The sequence below is a fragment of the Panthera leo genome, chromosome A2, assembly GCF_018350215.1.
Source record: "Panthera leo isolate Ple1 chromosome A2, P.leo_Ple1_pat1.1, whole genome shotgun sequence".
In the NCBI taxonomy this organism is placed as follows: Eukaryota; Metazoa; Chordata; class Mammalia; order Carnivora; family Felidae; genus Panthera; species Panthera leo.
Window position 1 is genome coordinate 149,653,624 of NC_056680.1, and position 23,297 is coordinate 149,676,920.

Genomic DNA, 23,297 nt, shown 5'->3' on the forward strand with positions numbered 1-23,297 from the left:
AGAAAATCTTAAGCAGGCTCCATGCTCAGCACCGAGCCCATTGCAGTACTGGATCCCATGACCATGAGGTCATGACTTGCGCCAAAATCAAGAGTCAGACGCTCAACCAACTGAGCTACCTAGGTGCCCTGCCCCAAGAAATTTTTTATTATCATTATTTTTAATGTTTATTCATTTTTGAGAGAGAGAGAGACAGAGTGAGAGCGGGGGGAGGGGCAGAGAGAGGGAGACACAGAATCTGAAGCAGGCTCCAGGCTCTGAGCCGTCAGCACAGAGGCGGACACAGGGTTTGAACTCACTTACCATGAGATCATGACCTGAGCCGAAGTGTGACACTTAACTGACTGACCCACCCAGGCACCCCAAGAATATTTTTAATTAAAAAGAAAAGTTATTTACTGAATTACTCTTTTATTCTCTCCTTACACCAAACCATCTCACCTGCTACTGCCAAATTAGTCTTTAAATTTTTTTTAAATGTTTATTTATGTTGAGAGAGAGAGAGCATGTGCAAACAGTGGATGGGTGGGGTGGCGGGGGGAAGAGAGGGAGAGGGAGAGAGAAAGAGAGAGAGAGAGAGAAAATCCCAAGTAGGCTCTGTGCTGCCAGTGTAGAGCCTGACTCAGGACTCAGTCTCACCAACCGGGGGGACCATGCATGACCTGAGCCAGAATCAAGAGTCAGATGCTTAACCAACTGGACCACCCAGGAGCCCCCCAAATTAGTCTTCATAAGAAACATTAGTTTCATTATATAATTTCTCTGCTCAGAAATCTCTTCTACTTGTTTCTCTTATACCCTAGAGCAAAGTTGTGTAGACATTCTGTCTTGAAGATAGGAATAGTGTTTTTGTAGTTTTTCCAGGATTAACATTATTAAACATTAAAACATGAAGATAGTAATTACTTCTTATTGAATTAAAACGGAGTGGTATTTGATACCATATATATCTTCATTTTTTTCTCAAAAATTGAAATGGCATTTATTCATATAGTAAAAAATATATTACATTGTTTCAGGCAGGATTGACAGTGCTTAGGTTAAGATTTATGTGACCCTGGCCGACCATTTATCTCGTATGTATTATTGTCCTCGCTTAGAGCTATAAAAGGAATTGTAAAAGGCTGTTTCTCCCCTCTTCTTTACATTGACTGAGCAGTAATCTGATATGATCCACTGATAGACTTCACACATAAGCCATAAGCTTCTCTTTGTTTTAGTATGTATTAGGCCTTTGAATACTCGGTATAAGTGCTAGCAATTTAGATTATTGCTGGTCATTTTTCTTAGCTTTTAAAAATGGAAAGTCCTTCTTGTTCTTTTTGTGTTCAATTCCCAGAGTGAAAACGCTCGTCTGGCACTCTGTGAGCATCCTCAGTGGACCCCGGTTGTGGTGATCCTGGGACTCCTGCAATGCAGCATTCCCCCTGTTCTAAAAGCAGAGCTGCTCAAGACCCTTGCAGCTTTTGGAAAATCTCCTGAAATTGCTGCTTCCCTCTGGCAGTCGTTGGAATACACTCAGGTAGTATTACAAGCTCTCTTATTTATTACAGTTTGGAAAGTGAGGCTTGATACTGTGGCAGAAGCAAGAGCATCCAGTTCGCAACTCCCAGTATACTGTGACCTTCCCAGTTAGACAGTTACGACTGTAGTACCGAGCATGGCAGCAGAAACGAACCACCTTGGGTTTTTCTCTTGGATCAGTCGACAGCTTCACTAGGTTACTGGAGATGGGTTCTTCTCTTAAGACTTTGTTTTGCAGTGTCTGTGAGAAATTAATAAATGGACAGAATTCCTCAACTCGTCTTTGAGACCAGGAGGATAAGAGCCCTCAGGCATTATTTGTACTCATTAAATGTGGGGAACATCCGCTTTTCTTTTTTGCTTCGTCTGTGTCCTCCTGTCCCACACGAGAAGAATGAAGAATCTCTCTTTCAACTTTCTTTAGACGTAAAGCGTATTGGCATTTTTCTGTGAAGGCGTAGTTATTCAATGTATATGCTAAATTTAAAAAGGAGACTAATGATGTGCTTTACAGAAATAACTCTAGGAAAATGGTCAGATGGAATATGTGTTTGTCTAAAAAACACTGCAACATACAGGTGCCGGTGATTGTAACTTTGTTTTGAAGCAGTAAAATATTCTAGTTATTTTCTAACCTGTGTCCTGAAGATGTAATGATACTTAGCAAGAGCAAAATGAAGGGAGCTGGTATGTCCCGAGAGGCTGAGTCACTTCTGGTTTAGTATTAATGCTTCATTTTTGCATTTCAAAGTGTGTCAGTACTTCATGTCCTGAGTGCTTATACTGCTCCTTTATAACGAAAATGCAGTATGAGTGGGTTTAGACATTTCTATCCTTAGACCAAGACTTCTTTTTAAAGGCTGCTGCCTGATAGTATATTTTCAACTTGTAAGAATGTCAAGTAACATGACATTAAGCGTAATTAACTATACCATATACTGCTCTATGTTCCTAGCAAGGTCAGGTCGGAACAGCTTAAACTCAAAACTTTTGCCCACATAAGAAACCTGTTCAAACCTGTTCTTGACAAATTTAATTATTGGTTTTCTGGTGCTAATAGTAGGGCTGGTCTTGAACACTGGTGAGATTTTTGTCCCATAAATCCTCTTAAGATTCATTCCTGGAATATCTCAGGAAATTTGCTGAAAATACATCTCATGTGCACTTAGAAACCATCAGTTTTCTGAAGCCCAGATAATTGGAGCTTCTACCTGAACCCTGCACAGATGCTGATGAAAGTCCATCAGAGACTTCTCAATTGTCCTCTCTGATTAGCATCATAAGATACACACACCTGTGGGTGTGAATATGACTGTTTATATTACAGAGTCACTGCTTTTCATTGAGGAGTAGGGAATGCGTCTAACATCTCATTCTTATTATTTTAAGATACTGCAGACCGTAAGGGTTCCAAGCCAGAGGCAAGCGATTGGTATCGAGGTAAAGTTTTCCTTTGAGTTTAAATGCTCTACTCATACATTCACATGATGAAAGTTAGCAAAAAGTATTCTTATACCCTGTGAGGTTCCTTATAATTTTTTTTTTTTAATTTTTTTTAAATGTTTATTTATTTTTGAGACAGAGAGAGACAGAGCATGAACAGGGGAGGGGCAGAGAGAGAGGGAGACACAGAATCTGAAACAGGCTCCAGGCTCTGAGCTGTCAGCACAGAGCCCGACTCGGGGCTTGAACTCACAGACCGTGAGATCATGACCTGAGCCGAAGTCGGACGCTTAACTGACCAAGCCACCCAGGTGCCCCTCCTTATAATTTTCAAGTTTAATGTGTTTTCATTTGAAGTGTTGTCTGGTCAGTGTTGCAATGGACATGACATTTTTCCTGAAAGGAACCAAAATACTTCAGGTTTCAGAGTTGGGGAAGGATGTTCTACGGCAGCCACCCAAACTGCAAGTTTGCGTTAAACCCAGTTTAATTGGATTACTTGGGTCAACCTGAAGTGAGAATTTACTTGTTTTAGTTTCTTTGCTTCTCTCTCTACACTCCCCCTCTCTTTTTCATAAAGAAACATAGAAGATTTCTATTTTTAATTCACACCTGGGAACAATACATGGGAATTTGAAATTCTTCCATCTGATTAATTCAATTTATATGATACTGTGGTGTCTTTTCCTCTAAATGAAGAATGGTGAGATAACGTATCTTTTGGTGTGATGATAATTATGATGACTAGCTCAATACTAGTGAGTCAATGTCTGCAAAATGTTGTGTACTTTATAGCTGATGGTTTCATATTACTAAATTTCTTTATTTTTTCTTTTGGAAGGTTGAACTAAATGAAATAGAATCCCGGTGTGAAGAATACCCGTTGACTCGGGCCTTTTGCCAGCTTATTAGTACCCTGGTGGAGAGCTCGTTTCCTTCTAATTTAGGTGCTGGCCTGAGGCCCCCTGGCTTTGACCCTTATTTACAGTTCCTTAGAGATTCTGTGTTTCTCCGATTCCGCACAAGAGCTTACAGGAGAGCAGCTGAAAAGGTAATATACAGAGAAAACCTATTTTCTCCTTACTCATTTATTGCTGCTTTTTCTCTTATTAAAGGTATGAGATGCTGTAAATTCATTTTAGCTTTTGGCAGTCAGTAAAATTCATAGTTTTAACACAGAGATGTCCGTGATCTGATTAGTTTATGTGCATGAAAAAAAATGAATTTGGGCACTAAAACCAAAGCACTGACTTTTTAGTGACCGGTAATTCAATTGATACAAATTCATAGTTACTCAGATCCTTAACTGAACAAATTTTGACCAAAATTGAACCAAAAATGTCACACCTTTGTCAGTTGGAAACATATCATCCTTTATTGAGGTGATTTAGTTTAGAGATTGAAATAAGTTGAAACTTGCACACCAATTTCTCTTGATTAGTAGCACTTCTGGATTTTGGAGCCTTGTCTTGATAGGAAGACGTATTGTGTGTGATCTGTCAGTTATGTTTGCCAGGGATGGAGGCTGAGGGAGCACTGACATTTACATACGTATTTCCTCTGGTTGCGACACACTCGCAACTGAACTTACTGTATATATCATCTTACGTAATTCCGTTATTACTGTGAGGCAGGTACTATGAACATTCCCATTTTACAGATGGAGGCTTAGCAAGGTTAAGGAACTTGCCTAAGGTCCAGAACCAGGATTTGAACCTAGGACTCTGATTCCAGATTCAAGCTCATAACCACTAAGCTATGGAAGAGACCCTTTCGGGTTGCGACGTAATTCGCTTAGTCTATTATATTGTTTATTGCCTCGCAGAATACGCTTGGATGTATCTTGTAGGGACATTTCTACTTTATAATTTGCTGTTTTTGAACCTGTTGGGTTTATTTGTTGTTATATTAGTGATTATAAAAATAATTTTGTGCTAATTTGGGACAATTAGGAAACTATAGAAAAATGTAAGAAGAAATTATATTATCCATAATCCTGTTGCCAAAGGAAGGATAACGTATCCTTCTTCATATATACGTATATCCATATGTGTGTACACACACACACACACACACACACACATATGCTTAAATTGAGACAGTTAACATTCGTTTGTATCTCTTTTTGGCCACTAAATACAGTATCATGAGCACTTTTTCATGCCATCAAAGATTCTTTGAAAACCATCTCTTCATTGATTGCATAATCATTACTTGTATGTAGCATGGTGTACGTATTCATTATTACCCTTTCATTGGACACAGTTTGTTTCTAATACTTAGTCCCAAATAACTGAAACTCATTTTTTGTCTGTTGTTTTATGATTTTTGCTTCTCACATAGTTAAATACTGGGAGAGGGGTACATTTAAGTCCTTAAATTACCTCTTTAACATCTATTTCCTTATTGGATGAAAACAATGACAGCAGCCATGCCTTGTTAATAAAAGTCATTTCAGATGCTGAATAATGGATGCTGGTAATTGTGACCTCTTCAGCAAAATGCTCCGATACGTTTTCATACTTGTCTCAAGTACCTTATTTGCCTTTTCTTAAAAAGGTCATTATGACCCAAGGGTTTAGATCTTGAGTCAGCCATGTTCTTGCCAGGGGTTACTGTTTTTCATTCATGCATCTGGACCCTTCCAGTGCTGCTGTTTCCCCTGGTTACCACTGATTTCAGTTCCACCCCAACATATTCACCCTCAGGCATTTTTCCTCAACTTCATGGATTCTTTTCACTTGAAAGTCTTCTTCAGGTTTAACTTCTGTCACTGTATTTTAGAACAGTAGCTTCTCACAAAAACAGTGCTTTACATTGAGATAAATAACATAGACATAGAGCTAGTACATATATTTATAAATCCGAAAATCATTCATTATGTGGTGATAATAAGCCTTTTTTACTTAAATAAATGATCTTGAAGTTTTTGGAAAATATAGATAGGTGGATAATTTAAAAATAATAATAAAAAAAATCACTGTATAATCCTAATTCCTAGACTCAGCCTTGATAAAATTATGTGTAGTGGAAATTATTTTAAAATAATAATTTAAAAAACCACCCTAACTGCAGTTACCAGCCTCAGCCTTAATAAATTCTTTGCAGTGGAATTGTTTTTAGAACAAAGTTTTAATTTTGCCATCTATACTGTTATACGTGTTTTTCCTTTGGCATAAATATTTTTCCTCATTATATAGCTTTTAAAAATCATTTTTTTTGGGGGCGCCTGGGTGGTGCAGTCGGTTAAGCGTCCGACTTCAGCCAGGTCACGATCTCACGGTCCGTGAGTTCGAGCCCCGCGTCAGGCTCTGGGCTGATGGCTTGGAGCCTGGAGCCTGTTTCCGATTCTGTGTCTCCCTCTCTCTCTGCCCCTCCCCCGTTCATGCTCTGTCTCTCTCTGTCCCAAAAATAAATAAAAAACGTTGGAAAAAAAAAATTTAAAAAAACATCATTTTTTTTAACATTTATTTTTGAGAGAGAGAGAGAGAAAGAGCACAAGCACGGGAGGGGCAGAGAGAGAGGGAGACACAGAATCAGAAGCAGGCTCCAGGCTCTGAGCTGTCAGCACAGAGCCAGATGTGGAGCTCGAACTCACAGACCATGAGATCTTGACCCGAGCCAAAGCTGGATACTTAACCAACTGAGCCACCCAGGTGCCCCTTAAAAAACTGTTTTTAACAAAAAGATATTAATGGATCCATTAGGGGCAAGCGCCCCTTGAGTCTTCTTAACTTGTTTGGCTAGAGTCATATAAAATAGAATACTGGTCTGGGAATAGAAGTCCAGGGCTTAATTTCCAGCATGTTTGCTACCAAGCTTTATGGTTTGGGGAAGTTATTCATGCTCTGAGCTTCATTAGCTTTCTTTGTGATATAAGGGCGGTTAGATGATTTCTCGGCCCCTTTACAACCTGAGAATTTTAGAGAAAATATGAAATATTTGACACTTTGGAGAAGGGACTTCAGTCACGTTCTGGAGAAAAGTGGGAGGAATGAAAAGCTTAATAAGGCCATCACCTTGGACTGTTTTATTATTACTGTAATATTTGTCTCTTTCTATAGTGGGAAGTTGCTGAGGTTGTTTTGGAAGTGTTTTATAAATTGCTCAGAGATTATGAGCCTCAACTTGAAGATTTTGTAGACCAGTTTGTGGAATTACAAGGTAATTTATCACTTCCAAGTATGCTGTCAACTATTGATAAAGCTATTTATAACTTATATATATAAGATACAGATTATTTCTAAGTTAATGAATTAAGTTGGGATATAATCTTTTTTTGTTACATTGTTTTAGTTATTTTAATTGTTCTGAGCAAGAGAAAATAAAGTAAAATTTTGCTGAATGAAAGAAAGAACACCTCCTTATAGATCCTTTAAGGAGTTAACATAGGTAACTAACTACTATGAGCAAATCAGCCCTTTGGGAATTACCACTGTGTACAGTTTATGCCATTGTCTCTAAATTGAAAGTAGCCCGTTTAGATGCCGTTTAATTTACAAGTCTCATATATTTCATATAAATCAAGGGTATGACAAAAATACTAACTGACCATCTCCTGGACTGTGTTACGTTCTATTTAGGAGAAGAAATCATAGCCTACAAACCACCAGGATTTAGTCTGATGTATCATCTTCTGAATGAGTCACCAACGTTGGAGCTTGCTCTTAGTTTGCTGGAGGAAGGCGTTAAGCAGCTGGATACCTATGCCCCTTTCCCTGGTGTGTGCCTGAATGTCTTAACGTCTTGAAAACAGTTTTGATATTTTCTTTTTTTATAAATGGAGGTTTGAAAGAGATGATTTTTGAAGTCCTTTTTCACTGTAAGATTCTCTGTATCCACAGTGGTGGTTTCAGTGAGTCATACAAGCGAAGTATATTAAAAGTGAAAGAGTAAGGTACAGAGACTGTCAGTAGAACTGTGTTTCATTGCATGGTCTTTTATAGGTAATTATAATGATCTTTCTTTCACTTTGATGTCTCTAATGTGCTTACATTTAAATCTAATGTACTTTTTGTTTCTTGTCCGTATGGTATTTGTCAAGGCACTTACTATCATGCCTGATACATAGTGTTTGATAAATTTCACTTAATATCATTATTACTGCTAATTATCATGGTTTATTGAGTGCTTCGTATGTACTTGGTGCTGTTAAGAGCACATTTAACACATTTAATCTGTACAAAAGCCCTTTGTGGTAGATGTTATTACTTCCAGTTTGTAAATAAGGAAATTGTGCAAGAGAGAGGTTTTGCATCTTTATCTGCAGCAAGTTTTAGGGCTGTGATTTGAATTTAGGCAGTTTGGCTCTAGAGCCCATGTATTTTAAATTTGAATGGTGGGTTTATGGGTGATCCTTGTTCAAATTCTCAATTTCTTTATTTGCACGTTTTCTGCAATGAGCATGTATCACTCTAAATCGCTTACTAGGTCTTGGCACCATTCACACTGACATTCAAAGATAAAAATCTTTGTTGTGGGGGCCGTCCTGTGCTTTGTAGGCTCTACTCACTAGATCCTTGTAGTGCTTTCCCAGTTGTGACAACCAAAAGTATCTCCAGACCTTGCCAGGTGTCTTCTGGGGCCTAAATCACCCCCATCCGAGAACCATTGCTTTAAATAATCAAGGAAGAGATCAGGGAAAATGACGAGAGGCCATTGCATACAAAGAATCCTGAGTTACCAAATTACTGTGAATTGCTCGAGTGAACAGTTTTATGAAGTTGCTGCTGTAAGTGATCTTCTGAGGGCTTTTTGAGTCCAGAATTTGTCCTTTAGCTTGTTTTCCTAAGAACTATATGTTTTTAAGATTCATGTAGAACTTTCTAATTTTCTTTGTATTTTTTTCAGGGAAGAAACATCTGGAGAAAGCAGTGCAGCACTGCCTTGCCCTTCTCAATCTTACTCTGCAAAAGGAAAATCTCTTTATGGATCTTCTAAGAGAGAGTCAGCTAGCTCTAATAGTCTCTCCTTTAGAACAGCTATTACAGGGAATCAATCCCAGAACTAAGAAGGCTGATAATGTGGTGAATATTGCCAGGTAAGTTACATTTGTAGGTAGAAAAATGTCTAAATAAAATCACGTGGGCATTCTACCTTTGATTTCCAAATCTGATCAGATCTCTCATTCATTACTTGGCGAGTGGGGTAAGTGGGGCTCATTTTGTTCTTACCTTCCTTAGCCCCTTTGATTTTAATTTCTCTGACCTTTACAATTTCTTTTTCTTCTTCCTTAATGGATTCTGTTCCTAAACATTTCTAAGTATAAAATGACATTACTTTGGTACTATTTGTCTCCTGTAGGGAGACTGGGTGTTCGGAGGACAAGGCTAGGGAGCAAACTTCTCACTGTATATGTCCTAGCTTCCAGTGGCTTGCTTGGCACTGTTTGTTTTGTGACTTACAGAGACAGCACCCTGATTACTGTCTTCAGTTTCACATGGCGTTCTCCTTGTGTGCGTGTCTATTCCAAATTCCCCCTTTTAATAAGGACAGCAGTCGTTGGACCAGGGTTTTCCCTAATGACTTCACGTTAACTTGACTGACTGTGTCTACAAAGACCCTGTTTCCAAAAGTTCACTTTGGGTTCAGATATCGGCGATTGAATTTTGGAGGAATGCAGTTCAACCCGTAATAGACTGTATCTAGTTAGAATGGAAGTCATTGTCTAATTTACCCAAGAGTGCTCTACGACCCTGATTCTATATGTTCTTTGTTGAGAAGAGTGTTTTAAAAGCCAAAAGTTGTGTCACATTTTTCCTCAAATGTTTTCTTGTTTTAAAGATACCTATATCATGGCAATACTAATCCCGAATTGGCTTTTGAAAGTGCCAAGATCCTCTGCTGTATCTCTTGTAACTCCAATATTCAGATAAAATTGGTTGGAGATTTCACACATGACCAGGTAACTGATGTTCTTGTTATTTCTTAATGTTTATTTATTTTTTGAGAGAGAGAGAGGGAGAGGGAGGAAACAGAGAGAGATGGGGACAGAGGATCTGAAGCAGGCTCCATGCTGACAGCAGAGAGCCTGATGCGGAGCCCAAACTCACAAACTGTGAGATACGACCTGAGCTGAAGTCGGATGCTTCACCGACCGAGCCACAGACACCCCATGTTGTTACTTCTTATGGGTCATTCTGAGTACGTATGGAAGTCACAGTTGTCTATTAGAGGAATCATATTCTTGTTTATGAAAAAATTTTGTGAGAGTAAGTAGATTTATGTATGACGGTGAAACCTGTTCATCAACTGGGCTGTGATTCGTGTTTGCGGATGTCGCTATCCGCAGTGACAGTGCACAGGCTGTAGTGTGTGATTGTGCTGTCTGTGCTGTCGTGCGTGGACAGGAGGGCGTAGCGGGACTGTTGCTCCTCTAATAGAGGAGTTGAAGTGATAAGGTTTGTAAGTGCAGCTTCTGCTTGTATTTTGCATCTGTTGTTTCTCCCTCTGTCAGTTGGGTACAATCTGAGGGAGCCTCTGCAATTCTCAGTGTTTCTCACTGTTGAGTTGTCTACTTCTGTGGCTTTCTGGTGACTTACATTTGTGTCACTTCATTGGCTATTGCACTATAGACAGTTTTCAGATGTTCATTTAATCCAATTTATAGTCCCTTTCTATTCCGAATAGCTCGCTGAATAGCTACTATTGGGGAATCTGCTGCTTTTTTTCCCTCTTTGTAGGCGTTTGTCCCATTGTATCTTCATGTTAGAAACCACTGCTTGTAGCTAGTTATATTTTGTTGTGTCCTCCTTCGCAGTGTTTTAAAACAGGGACTACTCTGGCATTTTGGATGGGACAGATCTTCATTTTGTGTGTCACTCTTGCTCATATTGCAAGACTCTTAGCATCCCTAGTCCCCTAACACTGTCTGTCAGTAGTAAACTCTGGTTGTGACAACTCAGAAGGCTCTCACATATTTCTTTTTGTCTTTTTTTGAGTTTATTTATTTATTTTGAGAAAGTGTATGAGCAGGGGAGGGGCAGAGAGAGAGAATCCCAAGCAGGCTCTGCTCTGTCAGCACAGAGCCCAATATGGGGCTTGAACTCAAACCATGAGATTGTGACCCGAGCTGAAATCAAGAGTTGGGCACTTAACCCACTGAGCTACCCAGGTGCCCCTGGTGTCACATATTTCCCAAAGTGCCATCTGGAGTGTCAGTACCACCCAGGTTGAGAACCACTGTTTATAGTAAAATATTGATGTCTAATCTGGCCTTTGGATGAGGTTCTTGAAAACTACATGATAGGGGACGTAGTAGGTGAGGTTCTCAGCTCACTCATATTAAAAAAATGTTTTTAATGTTTATTTATTTTTGACAGAGACAGAGCATGAGCAGGGGAGGGGCAGAGAGAAAGGGAGACACAGAATCCGAAGCAGGCTCTAGGCTGTGAGCTATCAGCACAGAGCCCGACGCGGGGCTCGAACTCACAAACCGTGAGATCATGACCTGAGCTGAAGTTGCATGCTTAACCGAGTCAGTCAAGGTGCTCCTCACTCATATACATTTGAGTATGAATTATTATGACCAGTTTTAACATCCTGCTATATTCTTCGAGGACAGTAAGTAGTATCTAATCTCTCAGCCCAGAAACATAAAACTGGTGACAGGCAAAACATTTGTAAAGAGAGAAGATGAGAATTTTATATTTTATTTTAGTTAAGATCCCATACCATTGGGTATATAAATGAAGAGGTCATGAGATGGCAATTTAATGTATTTTTTTTTTTTTAAAACTGATTTGATTCTTTGGGAAAGAAAATTGGGGAAGCAAGTTTTGAAACCGAGAAAGTGTTAAAAATTTTGTTTCTTGGGGCACCTGAGTGGCTCAGTTGGTTAAGCATCTGACTCTTGATTTCAGCTCAGGTCATGATCTCACGCCTGTGACATCGAGCCCTGTGTTGGGATTCTCTCTCTCTCCCTCCCTCCGTCTCTCTCTCTCTCTCTCTCTCTCTCTCTCCCCCCTCTCCCCCTCCCCCATTTTTGCTTGCACTCTCTCTCTCCCTCACAATAAATAAACATTTAAAGAAAATTTTGGTTCTTCAATTATTTCTATAGAGAGCTAACTTACTACTATTTCAGGTACTGAGTTTCCTATTAAAAGTGTAACTGAAACCTAAATACTTTAGAGATTTGCCTTTTTTCTTTAGAGACAAATGTTTGTGAATGTATATCACATTTATCATAGTTTCTCTCACATTATTAAAGAACTTTATAAATTTGTCTTTTAACAAATCTTTATATGACTCCAGAGTGTAAGTCAGAAGTTGATGGCTGGATTTGTGGAATGTCTGGATAGTGAAGACACAGAAGAATTTGTACGTCTAGAAGAGGGTATGTCTTTCTCTCTTTCTTTCTTTTAATTTTTTAAATGTTCGTATATTTTTGAGAGAGAGAGAGACAGAGACAGAGTGTGAGTGGGTGAGGGGCAGAGAGAGAGAGGGAGAAACAGAATCCAAAGCAGGCTCCAGGCTCTGAGCTGTCGGCACAGAGCCCGACGCAGGGCTCAGGCTCACGAACTGTGAGATTATGACCTGAGCTGAAGTCGGACGCTTAACCGACTGAGTCATGCAGGCGCCCCTAGGAGAGAGTATGTCTTATATTAATGTATTCATTTTTTACTTTATATAAATACTTAATATAAAGAAAACCGTTAACTGTCTATTGGCGATGATAGAGAAGTTTGGAAATCTGCTGGTACAAACCTGTAAGGTTTTGTGGAAACCTCTTCAACAAATGTGAACTCACTGTGATGGCTGATGAGGTAAACTTGAAGAAAAACATGGAGGTTTGGAATGCAAGCTATATATATTTAAATGTGGCTCATGTTGATTTTTGTTTTGTTTTGCAATTTTGTTTTGTGGGTTTCCACACGAAGGATCAGAACTTGAGAAGAAACTAGCTGGAATCCGTCAGGAAACAAGAATCCACATCTTGAATCTTCTCATAACCTCTCTGGAGCGCAATCCACCCAATCTTGCTCTCTACCTGTTGGGCTTTGAATTGAAGAAGCCTGTCAGTACCACAAACCTACAGGACCCAGGTACAGCCATAAGACACACGGACATTTCTTTCTTGTCGTATTTGTTTAGCTAAGTGATCATTCATTGAGTTCTGGACTCATGGGATAATTCACTGAAAGTGAGAGGTCATGTGGTAGGTCAGTCTTTAGGACTTAGACAAAGTCTGGACAAATTAAGCCTTGGAAAATGAGCATTTATTAATTTTCGGTGTCAGTATTTGAAAGGGTGTTTACAGTAGAACATATGTTTATGGAATTTAACTTTTCTAAAGGTATTTTAATGTTTTAATGCAGAAATTTAAAAGTTGAATTTCTTTTTGGTTTCACGTAGGAGTCTTAGGTTGCCCTCGAACATGCCTTCATGCCATTTTAAACATCTTGGAGAAAGGAACTGAAGGGAGAACAGGTCCAGTGGCAGTGAGAGAATCTCCTCAACTCGCTGAGCTATGTTACCAGGTATACAGAAGGCTGCACTTCATAGCACTTAGTAGAAGAAATTTAACTAGATGCTTGAATATATCACATATGCAGAAGTATAACAATAAGACTTGAGTTGAAATGAGTTTATCTGGTAGCTTGCCTTGTCTTTCATATATAGATTAAATCCATAAAACAGAGACCCCCAGATCCTATAGATCTACAGATCCTATGTGTTGCTGATTTGAAAAATGAGAGAAAATTCGAGGTGGATTTTGACCTGCTAGCGTAGAAAGTTTCCAGTGGTTCTGTTGCATGTTGTTTCTTTTTGGTGAAGACAGCAGTGGATTTGGGTCAGAAGACCTCTGATTCTCATCTCTGTGATTTAGCTAGTTAGTTAGCTAAATCACCTTGGGCATGTCACAAAACTTCTGTTGAGTTTTTTAGTTTGTGCAGTGGGTTGTTATGAGGCTTAACTGAGAATGTAAGATGTGGGTGAAAGTACCTTTTTTTTTTTTTTTAAGTTTATTTTGAGAGAGAGAGAGAGAGAGTGGGAGGGGCAGAGACCTAGAGAGAGAGAGAAAATCCCAAGCACACTCCTCACTACCAGCACAGAGCCCAAAATGGGGCGCAGACTTACGAACCGTGAGATCATGACCTGAGCCGAAACCAAGAGTTAGGCACTTAACTGACTATTACCTGTTAGCTTAACTGACTATTAACTGCCACCCAGGCGCCCCCGAAAGCGCTTTTTAAGAACCATGTGAATCCTGCAGCTCTGGAGCTAGATGTAGGGTGGTGGAAAGTCCAGTTGTTTAAACTAGGATGAGAACCTCTGCTTTGCTTGTGTTCACTTACGATTATTTCTTGTTTCATTCATTTGGTGTTTTAAGAACTAGGCTTTATAGGATGCGACTCATTTCTCAATTTCAGTAGCGCCTTGGTTTACATTGCCATAAGAGAGGCATCGTTGACTTCTAGCGAGCTGGACGTTTTTCTTTATTCTCCTGTTTCTCTTTTTGTAATTCCCTTCTATTTTCTTCTATCTCCTGGCTGTCCAGACAGTCCTTCACTGTAAGTACTAGAATCAAAATGAATTCTTCCCTAATGGGGGAATCAACTTGATGTACATTTTAACAGCATCACAGAATTCGACATATTTAGATAGAAGCAGTTGATAAGCTTAATCATCTAGGCTAAAGGAGTTAGGCAGGTGAAGTAAGTGAATGAAGCCAGATGTAAGACAAAAAGGTTGGGAGAGGGAGGAGGAGGAGGAGGATCTGGCAGACCGGGAAGCACGTGCACTGCTAGTTTTCACCATGTCAGCATGTGGGTCCCGGTTTGCCAGATTCTTTGGTTTTTAATACACTGTACTGGCCAAAGGAAGCATGTCTGTACCAGCAGTCTGCCAGCTTATTACATATGCTCTGTGACTTTGCTACTCCAAGCGTGGTCCAGCCTCAGCAGCAGCACTCCTGGGAGCTTGTTAGAGCAGAATCTCAGGCCCCACTCCAGGCCGCTGAGTCAGAATCTGCATTTTAATGAGGCACTGCTCCATTTTTCATGAAAGATGCTTCCTTCACCTATAGGTTTATACTACACTCTGCTTCAGAAAAAAAATTCAAACTTTGAAGAGTTTGTGAGTTTAGATAACTCTGATTGTAGCAAAGGGAACTAGTTTGGACCTTACTGATACCTTCCTCTCCCGGCAGTATGCAACTTTCTGGGTGCAGAAGTTGAGATCGAGCTTAGACCTGTGCTCTCTCCTCTCAGGATGGACTTTTTTCTTGCCTGGTCTTGGGAACTAGGGAGGTTTTTAGGCACATGCTTGTAAAATGGCTAGTAGTGCTTTGGGAACTCCTTTTCTGTGTCCTTCCCCTAATATATTACTTGTCCCACATCTTTGAGCCTCTATTCTTGTATCTTCTTAACTGATCATCTGATACGATTGACTGATTTTGTTTTGTTTGAAGACGTTCATTATCAGCTTATCAAATTTTTATTTGTTAATAGAGTATCAAAAATAATGTCAAAGCTATTTGAAAGACAACATGCATCTGCAGTAGAACTATTTAAGTTTTTACTTTGTGTTCTTACCTTTTTTCCTTGTGTATACCTGTTTGTATAGTTACATTCAACTGACAGTTTTGTGTCCTTTCCCCCTCTCTGTATGAACTTTGACATTATATCCAAGTTTTTACTTTGCTCTAACAAACACCTTTAGTTACTTTTGTTGTTTTTTGTTTATTTTAAGAATATAATTCCAGGGGCGCCTGGGTGGCTTGGTCGGTTAAGCGTCCGACTTCGGCTCAGGTCACGATCTCACGGTCTGTGAGTTCGAGCCCCGTGTCGGGCTCTGTGCTGACAGCTCAGAGCCTGGAGCCTGTTTCAGATTCTGTGTCTCCCTCTCTCTCTGCCCCTCCCCTGTTCATGCTCTGTCTCTCTCTGTCTCAAAAATAAATAAACGTTAAAAAAAAAAAAATTAAAAAAAAAAAAAAAAAGAATATAATTCCAGAGGTGCCTTGGTGGCTCAGTCAGTTAAGTGTCCAACTCTTGGTTTTGGCTCAGGTCATGATCTCAGTTCGTGAGTTCGAGCCCCATGCCGGGCTATGTGCTGACAGTGCAGAGCCTGCTTGGGATTCTCTCTCTCCCGCTCTCTCTCTGCCCCTTTCCCACTCGTTCTCTCTCTCTCTCTTTCTTTCAAAATACATAAATAAACATTTAAAAAAAGAATATAATTTCAGACATGGTTTTGCAGTTGATTGTCATTACTGGTTTTATAAATTGACAGTGAACACTGAATTGGCGAATATTGAACCATTGCTCCCAGAGAAAACATAGGTTAGAACCCTGTAAGCCTCTGTCCCGACATTTTCATCGACTGATAATTAAATAGCCAGGTGCCCCATGACTTCAGATTTTAATTTGCAAGTAATCTTGACAATTTTAGTATGCATTAAGTAGAGCCAATAACAGATGAATTTAAAATTCCTTTTACATGGAAAGCATCTAATAAGTATTTATAAAATAAATCTTTCACAAATGAAAGTTTTCACTACCACTTTGCCAAATACTAGGATTTGCTTTTTTAATGTTTTATTTATTTTTGAGAGAGACAGCATGAGTGGGAGGGGGCAGAGAAAGAGGGGGGCAGGGACAGAGGATCTGAAGCAGGCTCTTCACTGACGGCAGAGAGCCTGATGTGGGGCTCGAACTCGTGAACCGTGAGATCGTGACCTGAGCTGAAGTGCTGAAGTTGATGCTTAACCAACTAAGCCTCCCAGGCACTCCAGGATTTGCTTTTTATAGTTAAAAATTTTGCTGTTTACATTAAGAGGCCTGCCTTATTGACTGAGTATTTATTTATTTATTTATTTATTTATTTATTTATTTATTTATTTAAAGTACGATCCATACCCAATGTGGGGCTTAAACTCATGTGACTCCGAAATTAAGAGTTGCAGTCCCTACTGACTGAGCCAGTGAGGCCTTAATTTTTATTTTTAATGTTTATTTATTTTTGAGAGAGAAAGAGAGGGAGGGAGTGCAAGCAGGGGAGGGGCAGAGAAAGAGAGGGACAGAGGATCGAAAGCAGGTTCTGTGCTGACAGCAGAGAGCCCGAAGAGGGGCTTGAACCTATAAACTGAGATAATCACCTGAGCCAAAGTCAAACACTTAATGGACTGAGCCATGCTGGTGCCCCTTAATTTTTTTATCACTAAAAAGGATGGACAATTTTTGATGGTGGGCTATATATTTTTTCCTTCCTCTCAGATGTTTTTTGCCTTTTTATCTATTTAGGTATATGATACTCATATACCTAATGGAGAGTTTTATGTATGTTATAGGTATTTCTTATATTTATACAAAAGCAAGCCTTTATCCCCAATTCTATTATTTTCTGTTAAATTTTTATTTAATTTAGAGTTTATATTTGTTATTTAGTTGAATCTGGATTTCTTTGTAATTTTTTTGATTACTTCAATCCTGGTAAGTTTATTACCTTCCTAAGGTTCAACTAAATTAAGTATGGTTTTTAGAAGTTATTTCCTGGGTGCCTGGTTGGCTCATTAAGTTAAGTGGCCGATGTTGGCTCATGTCATTATCTCACGGCTCGTGGTTCGAGCCCTGCTTTGGACTCTTTGCTACGCGTCGGATCAAAAAGAATGGAGCCTGGAGCCTGCTTCAGATTCTGTGTCTTCCTCTCTCTCTGCCCCTCTGCTCGTGCTCTGTCTCTCTCTGCTTCTCAAAAAGTGAATTAAAACGCTAAAAAAATTTTTTAGAAGTTACTTCCAAGTGATTTGTTATTAGTAATAGTTAAAATACTTAACTGTTTTACTATACTTTTTTAATTAACTATATGTATTAATGAACATACTGAGGTTGACTTAAACATGAGTTGTATAATAATGTCATCAGCACTATTCCAATCTATATTCTTGAGTTGGGGTGCTAATGATTGCTTATAAGTGAGCATCTGTGTTTATCCATTTTTCTTAAGTTATTGATGGGTCTTAGCTTCTGTTTAGTAAATCTAAGTTCACCTTTCAACTTAAAATTTATAACACAAAAGAAATGATTTGTGGATTTGTTTTACTTCATTTTAACTCTTTAGGTGATATATCAGTTGTGTGCGTGCTCTGATACATCTGGTCCTACTATGAGGTACTTGAGAACCAGCCAGGATTTCTTATTTTCACAGTTGCAACATTTACCTTTTTCTAACAAAGGTAGGACATTATTTTCCCATATTGTTATAACTAATTTGTGAAGTCTATGTGATTTTATTTATATAACATTCAGGGTAGCAGTTACAGTGTTTGTGGAATTCCGTTTCATTTTGTTACTTTGCTTTTTTCGTTATTTTGGGTTGCTTTTGTAATTTGTCACTGAGAAGCCTCATGTTCTAGCTGCTGGCATAAAGTTATTTAAAAATAGCTTGTCAGGGATGGAATTTGATCCTTATACTACCAAATAAAATATTTAAATTGTGTTGAAGAGATAAGAAAATATTTATCTGAGAAGATTCTGGAAATTTAGATTTTTTGAGTGACGGTGTTTAATTAAAATGTCTTGTTTTACTTTTGTTTCTTGTGTACGTATTGAAACCACTTGAGATCTTGAAATGAGAAATAGAAAGCTAAGTATAGTGGAAATAACTGAGTTTATTGACCTAACCAACGCAATCCCAGGCTGCCTCTCTTTATAGGATTCTACTTTATATAATTTTCTTTCTGATCAATTTGTAACAATTTTCTGAATTCGATTTATATCTAGACAGTTACAGTCCATGGAGTTTTTTTTAAGGTTTTTTGTTTTTTTTTTTGTATTTATGTTCTGGGAAGTGTAAGCTCACGGATTTCATAATAAATTTTTATTACTAGTAATTATCTGCTTCTAATCCACGTTTTAGAGTGATGAAATGAGAGAACTTTGGGAATTATCTAATGACAAACATTTTTCGCTTCATTTTCATAATAAGCATGTCTTATTTTTAATTCTAAGATCTGTTTATATTATAAGCTTTTTAAGCAACCCTCCTTTATACCTAATTAGAAAGAAAAGTTAATGCTTTGTCTCTTACTGTATCTGTCTTTTAAAAATCAACCTAGTTTTAAAAAAAACGAGTTTTGCCTGTTACTGTGGTGGTAGGGGTGGTGGTTGTAGTACTATTTGGTGTGTTTTATGTTTATACTGTTAGAATTTAGGACTTTAAATCAGGCATATTAAAAATAGTGGAGTCAGAAACTTGTATAAGTGATTCCCAGTCCTGATTTTAGGTTTCATTTTTGGTTTTGTTTCTGGAAACGTTTCAGTGTGCGCAGAGTGGGGAGGGGCTCAGTCCTTCGTGACAGCTACTTCGCTCACGGCTGCCAGGATGTGCTAAGTTCTTCTCTTCTTCTTGGTGCTGATGCGTGTCCTTGCCCTTTTCTTGATGAACTTGAGAGCCCCCCTGCCCTTGGAGACTTTGAGCAGCCTCACACTACACTGCTTTTGTGGGGTGAAGCCACACACCTCTCAGTTCATGGCCCGTGTGAGCTTGGAGTGCTTGGTGAGGTGCCCTTGGTGGCTGTGCCTCAGCTTTCTCATGCTCTTGGTCACCTTGTAGCCCTTTCTGAGGCCCACAGCCGTAGGGTAGCGCAGGGCTGCGGCTGCTATGCTGTGAAGACCAACCCTAATTATATGTGAAATCACATGTCCTGGATTATCTTAAGAGAGATCATAAAATTATGCATTGGGTATTTGTTTTATGAAATAAAAGTCAAACTGCATATTAGGGCGTTTTTTTTTTTTTACAAGTTATATATTTGAGAATTAGTGTTTGTTTTTAAGTATGAAGTCTGTGTTAATGTCAAAGTAGGACAGACTTAGAATTTTATAGATAAGTGTGAAATTATCCTGGTAATGGAAAATTGATTCTCTTTTGTTCTTCATTTGCTTTGGCTCATCTTTATAGACATGGACGTGCTTATTTTTTTTCTCTTAGCATCTGTTTTTGCTTTTTTTTTTTTTTTTTTTTTTTATTTTTTGTTTTTGCTTTTTTAATTTTCTTCCAGGGTGATAAATTATTATGATGCCAAGTTTCATAAATTATGGAGTATGTTACTTATGTGAGCAAATATCTGACGAGTTAAGGAATTTAGATCTGTTACGATCCTGTTATTATACTCTAGGAAACTAAACTCATGTATTTAACTTGCAGAGTATGAAATGTCTATGCTGAACCAGATGTCATGGCTAATGAAGACTGCCTCAATAGAACTACGGGTAACTTCTCTGAATCGTCAGCGGTCACATACCCAGAGGCTCCTACATCTCTTACTGGACGACATGCCTGTGAGACCATACTCAGGTGAGTGTGTACATGTTGCCATTTGTTTTCTTGTGCTGCTGACCGGTCCTTGTGAAGGCATGGGCCGCAGTCTTGCGCTTAGCATGTGATTGTAGGCTAAACAAGTTCTTTCCGTCTTTAGAATTTTTTTCCTTAAAACGCAAAATTTTTAAATTCATCCCATAATTGCTATTTGATTATTGTTTGAAGCATCCGCGTTCTGCTATATTCAAATATTCAGTGGAGTTTGCCACACTGAGCCAGGATGACCCAAGGTATTTTAATGTGTGTTATACATGCAAATTAAACATAAGCTTTTCTAATCATCGCATTGGTGGGAATGGGTCCTGCCTCTTTGGGAGTTCTGATTATCCTCTTTACAATTGTGAAGTGGATCTCCTGGGGACAGAAAGAATTAGATGAATGTTGGTAAGTTCTCATCATCTTTGCATTTCAATTATCCATTTGCAGAGGGCTCTCTGACCTAGCAACAGTGATCTAGAAAAAAAAATACCTTGTTATTTCCAAATAAATTTTATGAGTATGTTGTTCTTTTTCCTGATCTGTTATTATTGATGCTCTAACAGATGGTGAAGGAGGAATAGAAGATGAAAATAGGTCTGTCTCTGGGTTCCTTCACTTTGACACTGCTACAAAAGGTAAAACCCTTTGAATCTATAATAAATTTATGGGTATATATTAAATTGCTTAAATTTGAAGAGATAATTATGACACCTGTATCTGCAAATTCTGAACTGGTATAGAAGAGCTATAGAAAGGATTAGTTGTCATTCAGAAATAACTTTTTTATAACTAGGATGAATGAATGGGAAAAAATGTTTTTGCAAATGGATGTATTAGAAATAAAATCACATTTAGATTTCAACACAGTTTTCCATTTCTGGGCTTAACATCCTTTCTTTCTCCCCCCCCCCATCGTTGATTTATTTGTTTTGAGAGAGAAAGTGCGAGCGTAAGCTGGGAGGACAGATAGAGAGGGAAAGAGAGCGAATCCCAAGCAGGCTCCATGCTCAGCACAGAGCCTGACTCGGGGCTCGATCTCACTACCGTGAGATCATGACCTGAGCCAAAATGAAGAGTTGGACGCTTAACCAACTGAGCCCCCCAGGTACCCCCTCAACTCCCTTTATTGAACCTAGCACTATCTTTGAGAGTGAGCTGAGTACAACGGTTTGCTCTTCTCCTCACCATCCCAAATAAAATCGAACCACTTTCTATTTTTTCTAGTACGTCGAAAGATTCTAAGCATTCTTGACTCGATTGACTTCAGTCAGGAGATCCCTGAGCCTTTGCAGTTGGATTTCTTTGATCGGGCCCAGATCGAGCAAGTTATTGCTAATTGTGAACACAAGAATTTACGGGGACAGACAGTCTGCAACGTCAAGGTAAGGATTGTTTTAAAGTGTGTGCAGTATCAAGTGGTTTAGACTTTGAGTCCTCAGACAAAAAGAGAACCATGCAGTTGTTTTCTGATAAGCGTATTGGTTTATTAGACTGTGGTTTTCACTTTTCTAACAGCAGGGAAATGAAACAGAATAGGCGACACTAGCTTTACCTCTTTAAAAGGTTCCCCATCACCTTCCTGATAGTAGTCATGCCACCTAGCTATGGAATGGTTTTACTCTCTACCAGCTAACTGCTAATGGTCTCACTAATAGGAAGAAGATATCCAAGGGCATTTGCGCTAACTTACCTGCCACAGAGGCTCCTTGGTCCCACTCAGTAATGTGAGGGACACCTAATGTTTTTGACTGGAGACCGAACAGAGTCACTTATAGATTATATATAGAGGTATCCAAAACTGTTTCCACTAAGGCAGTTTATAGTAATTGCTAGAGGTTATTATTCTGAAATGGTCTGATTTTTCACTCTTTTCTCAATTCTGTAGCTTCTTCATAGAGTCCTTGTAGCTGAAGTAAATGCCCTCCAGGGTATGGCAGCCATAGGACAGAGACCTCTCCTGATGGAGGTAAGCCCTATTGAGAACTTGTTAGTTTGAATCTTCTACCTATTTAACTGCCAGTTAGAAGACAAAACTGTAAATTGACTTGTAGTTCATCAGTTAGTAAACTACTTGAAATTAAACCTTAATGGAATCTTCCATTTTTGACTTTAAAACTTGTAAACTAAACTGAAGTTAATATCTGGATGCCAGAGTAAGTAACGTTTTTTTTTCTGCTAGGCTAGTTTAGGATTTGCAACCTGTCCATATTGTGTATTAGACTTCCCTTGTTCTCTGTCGGTGAGGGAAGAGAGAGTGGTTTTTCATCACAGGTGGGGAGCAGTGGGTTAGAGGTCAGGTGAGAAGAACCACACACATGGAAACACAGGTGGCTAGGCCAAAGCAAGAAGCAAAGAAATAAAAGATATGTCAGGGAGACATGCCCTTGAACTTGAGTTTTAGGCAATTCCAGTGCTCTAGAGTAAGTGTAAGTAGATACTACAAAGAAAATGGGGTTAAAAAACCCCTACCACCTCTGCTGACTGGCATGCACGTGGAAGGTTTCCTAAATATACTACAGATGTGTTCAGGTTAACTGACAGAATAAATAACTCTTGAAAAATAGGACTCTGTTGGGGTGCCTGGCTGGCTCAGTTGATGGAGTGTGCGACTCTGGATTTCAGGGACGTGAGTTGGAGCCCCACATTGGGTGTAGAGATTACTAAAAAAGATAAAGTTAAAATCGGACCCTTTTGGTAAAAGATATTATCTGCCCATTTGTTAACCTTGTGATTCAATTTCTGTGGCTTTAGGAAATCAGCACTATACTTCAGTATGTGGTAGGAAGAAACAAGCTGCTGCAGTGTCTTCATGCAAAACGGCACGTGCTGGAGTCATGGAGGCAGCTGGTGGAGATTATACTCACAGCTTGTCCCCAGGACCTCATTCAGGCAGAGGATCGGCAGCTGATTATCCGTGATATCTTACAAGATGTGCATGATAAGGTAACGTACTTCCTAAATTGCTTCCTGAACTTCCTTACTTCCTAATTACTTCCCGTATTGCTGAACAGATCTTTATATACTACTTAAAAACA

General features: G+C 38.9%; 1 protein-coding gene across 3 annotated transcripts in view; it reads left to right on the top strand.

The window, feature by feature from the left end:
• The window catches only part of NUP205 (nucleoporin 205), a 119,211-nt gene that overhangs the window by 63,493 nt on the left and 32,421 nt on the right, over positions 1–23,297 (top strand). For all 3 annotated transcript variants that reach the window (XR_006198951.1, XM_042925644.1, XM_042925635.1), the window contains 16 exons: positions 1,340–1,522; positions 2,914–2,964; positions 3,809–4,018; positions 7,032–7,131; positions 7,551–7,688; positions 8,818–9,007; positions 9,751–9,871; positions 12,220–12,301; positions 12,846–13,010; positions 13,321–13,445; positions 18,022–18,136; positions 20,110–20,259; positions 20,826–20,897; positions 21,487–21,644; positions 22,148–22,228; positions 23,014–23,205. Coding sequence is in view for 2 of the 3 variants with exons in the window: in XM_042925644.1 (XP_042781578.1) it covers positions 1,340–1,522; positions 2,914–2,964; positions 3,809–4,018; positions 7,032–7,131; positions 7,551–7,688; positions 8,818–9,007; positions 9,751–9,871; positions 12,220–12,301; positions 12,846–13,010; positions 13,321–13,445; positions 18,022–18,136; positions 20,110–20,259; positions 20,826–20,897; positions 21,487–21,644; positions 22,148–22,228; positions 23,014–23,205 (2,133 nt within the window). In the remaining variant the exon portion in view is untranslated. The remainder of the gene's footprint in view (positions 1–1,339; positions 1,523–2,913; positions 2,965–3,808; positions 4,019–7,031; positions 7,132–7,550; positions 7,689–8,817; positions 9,008–9,750; positions 9,872–12,219; positions 12,302–12,845; positions 13,011–13,320; positions 13,446–18,021; positions 18,137–20,109; positions 20,260–20,825; positions 20,898–21,486; positions 21,645–22,147; positions 22,229–23,013; positions 23,206–23,297) is intronic.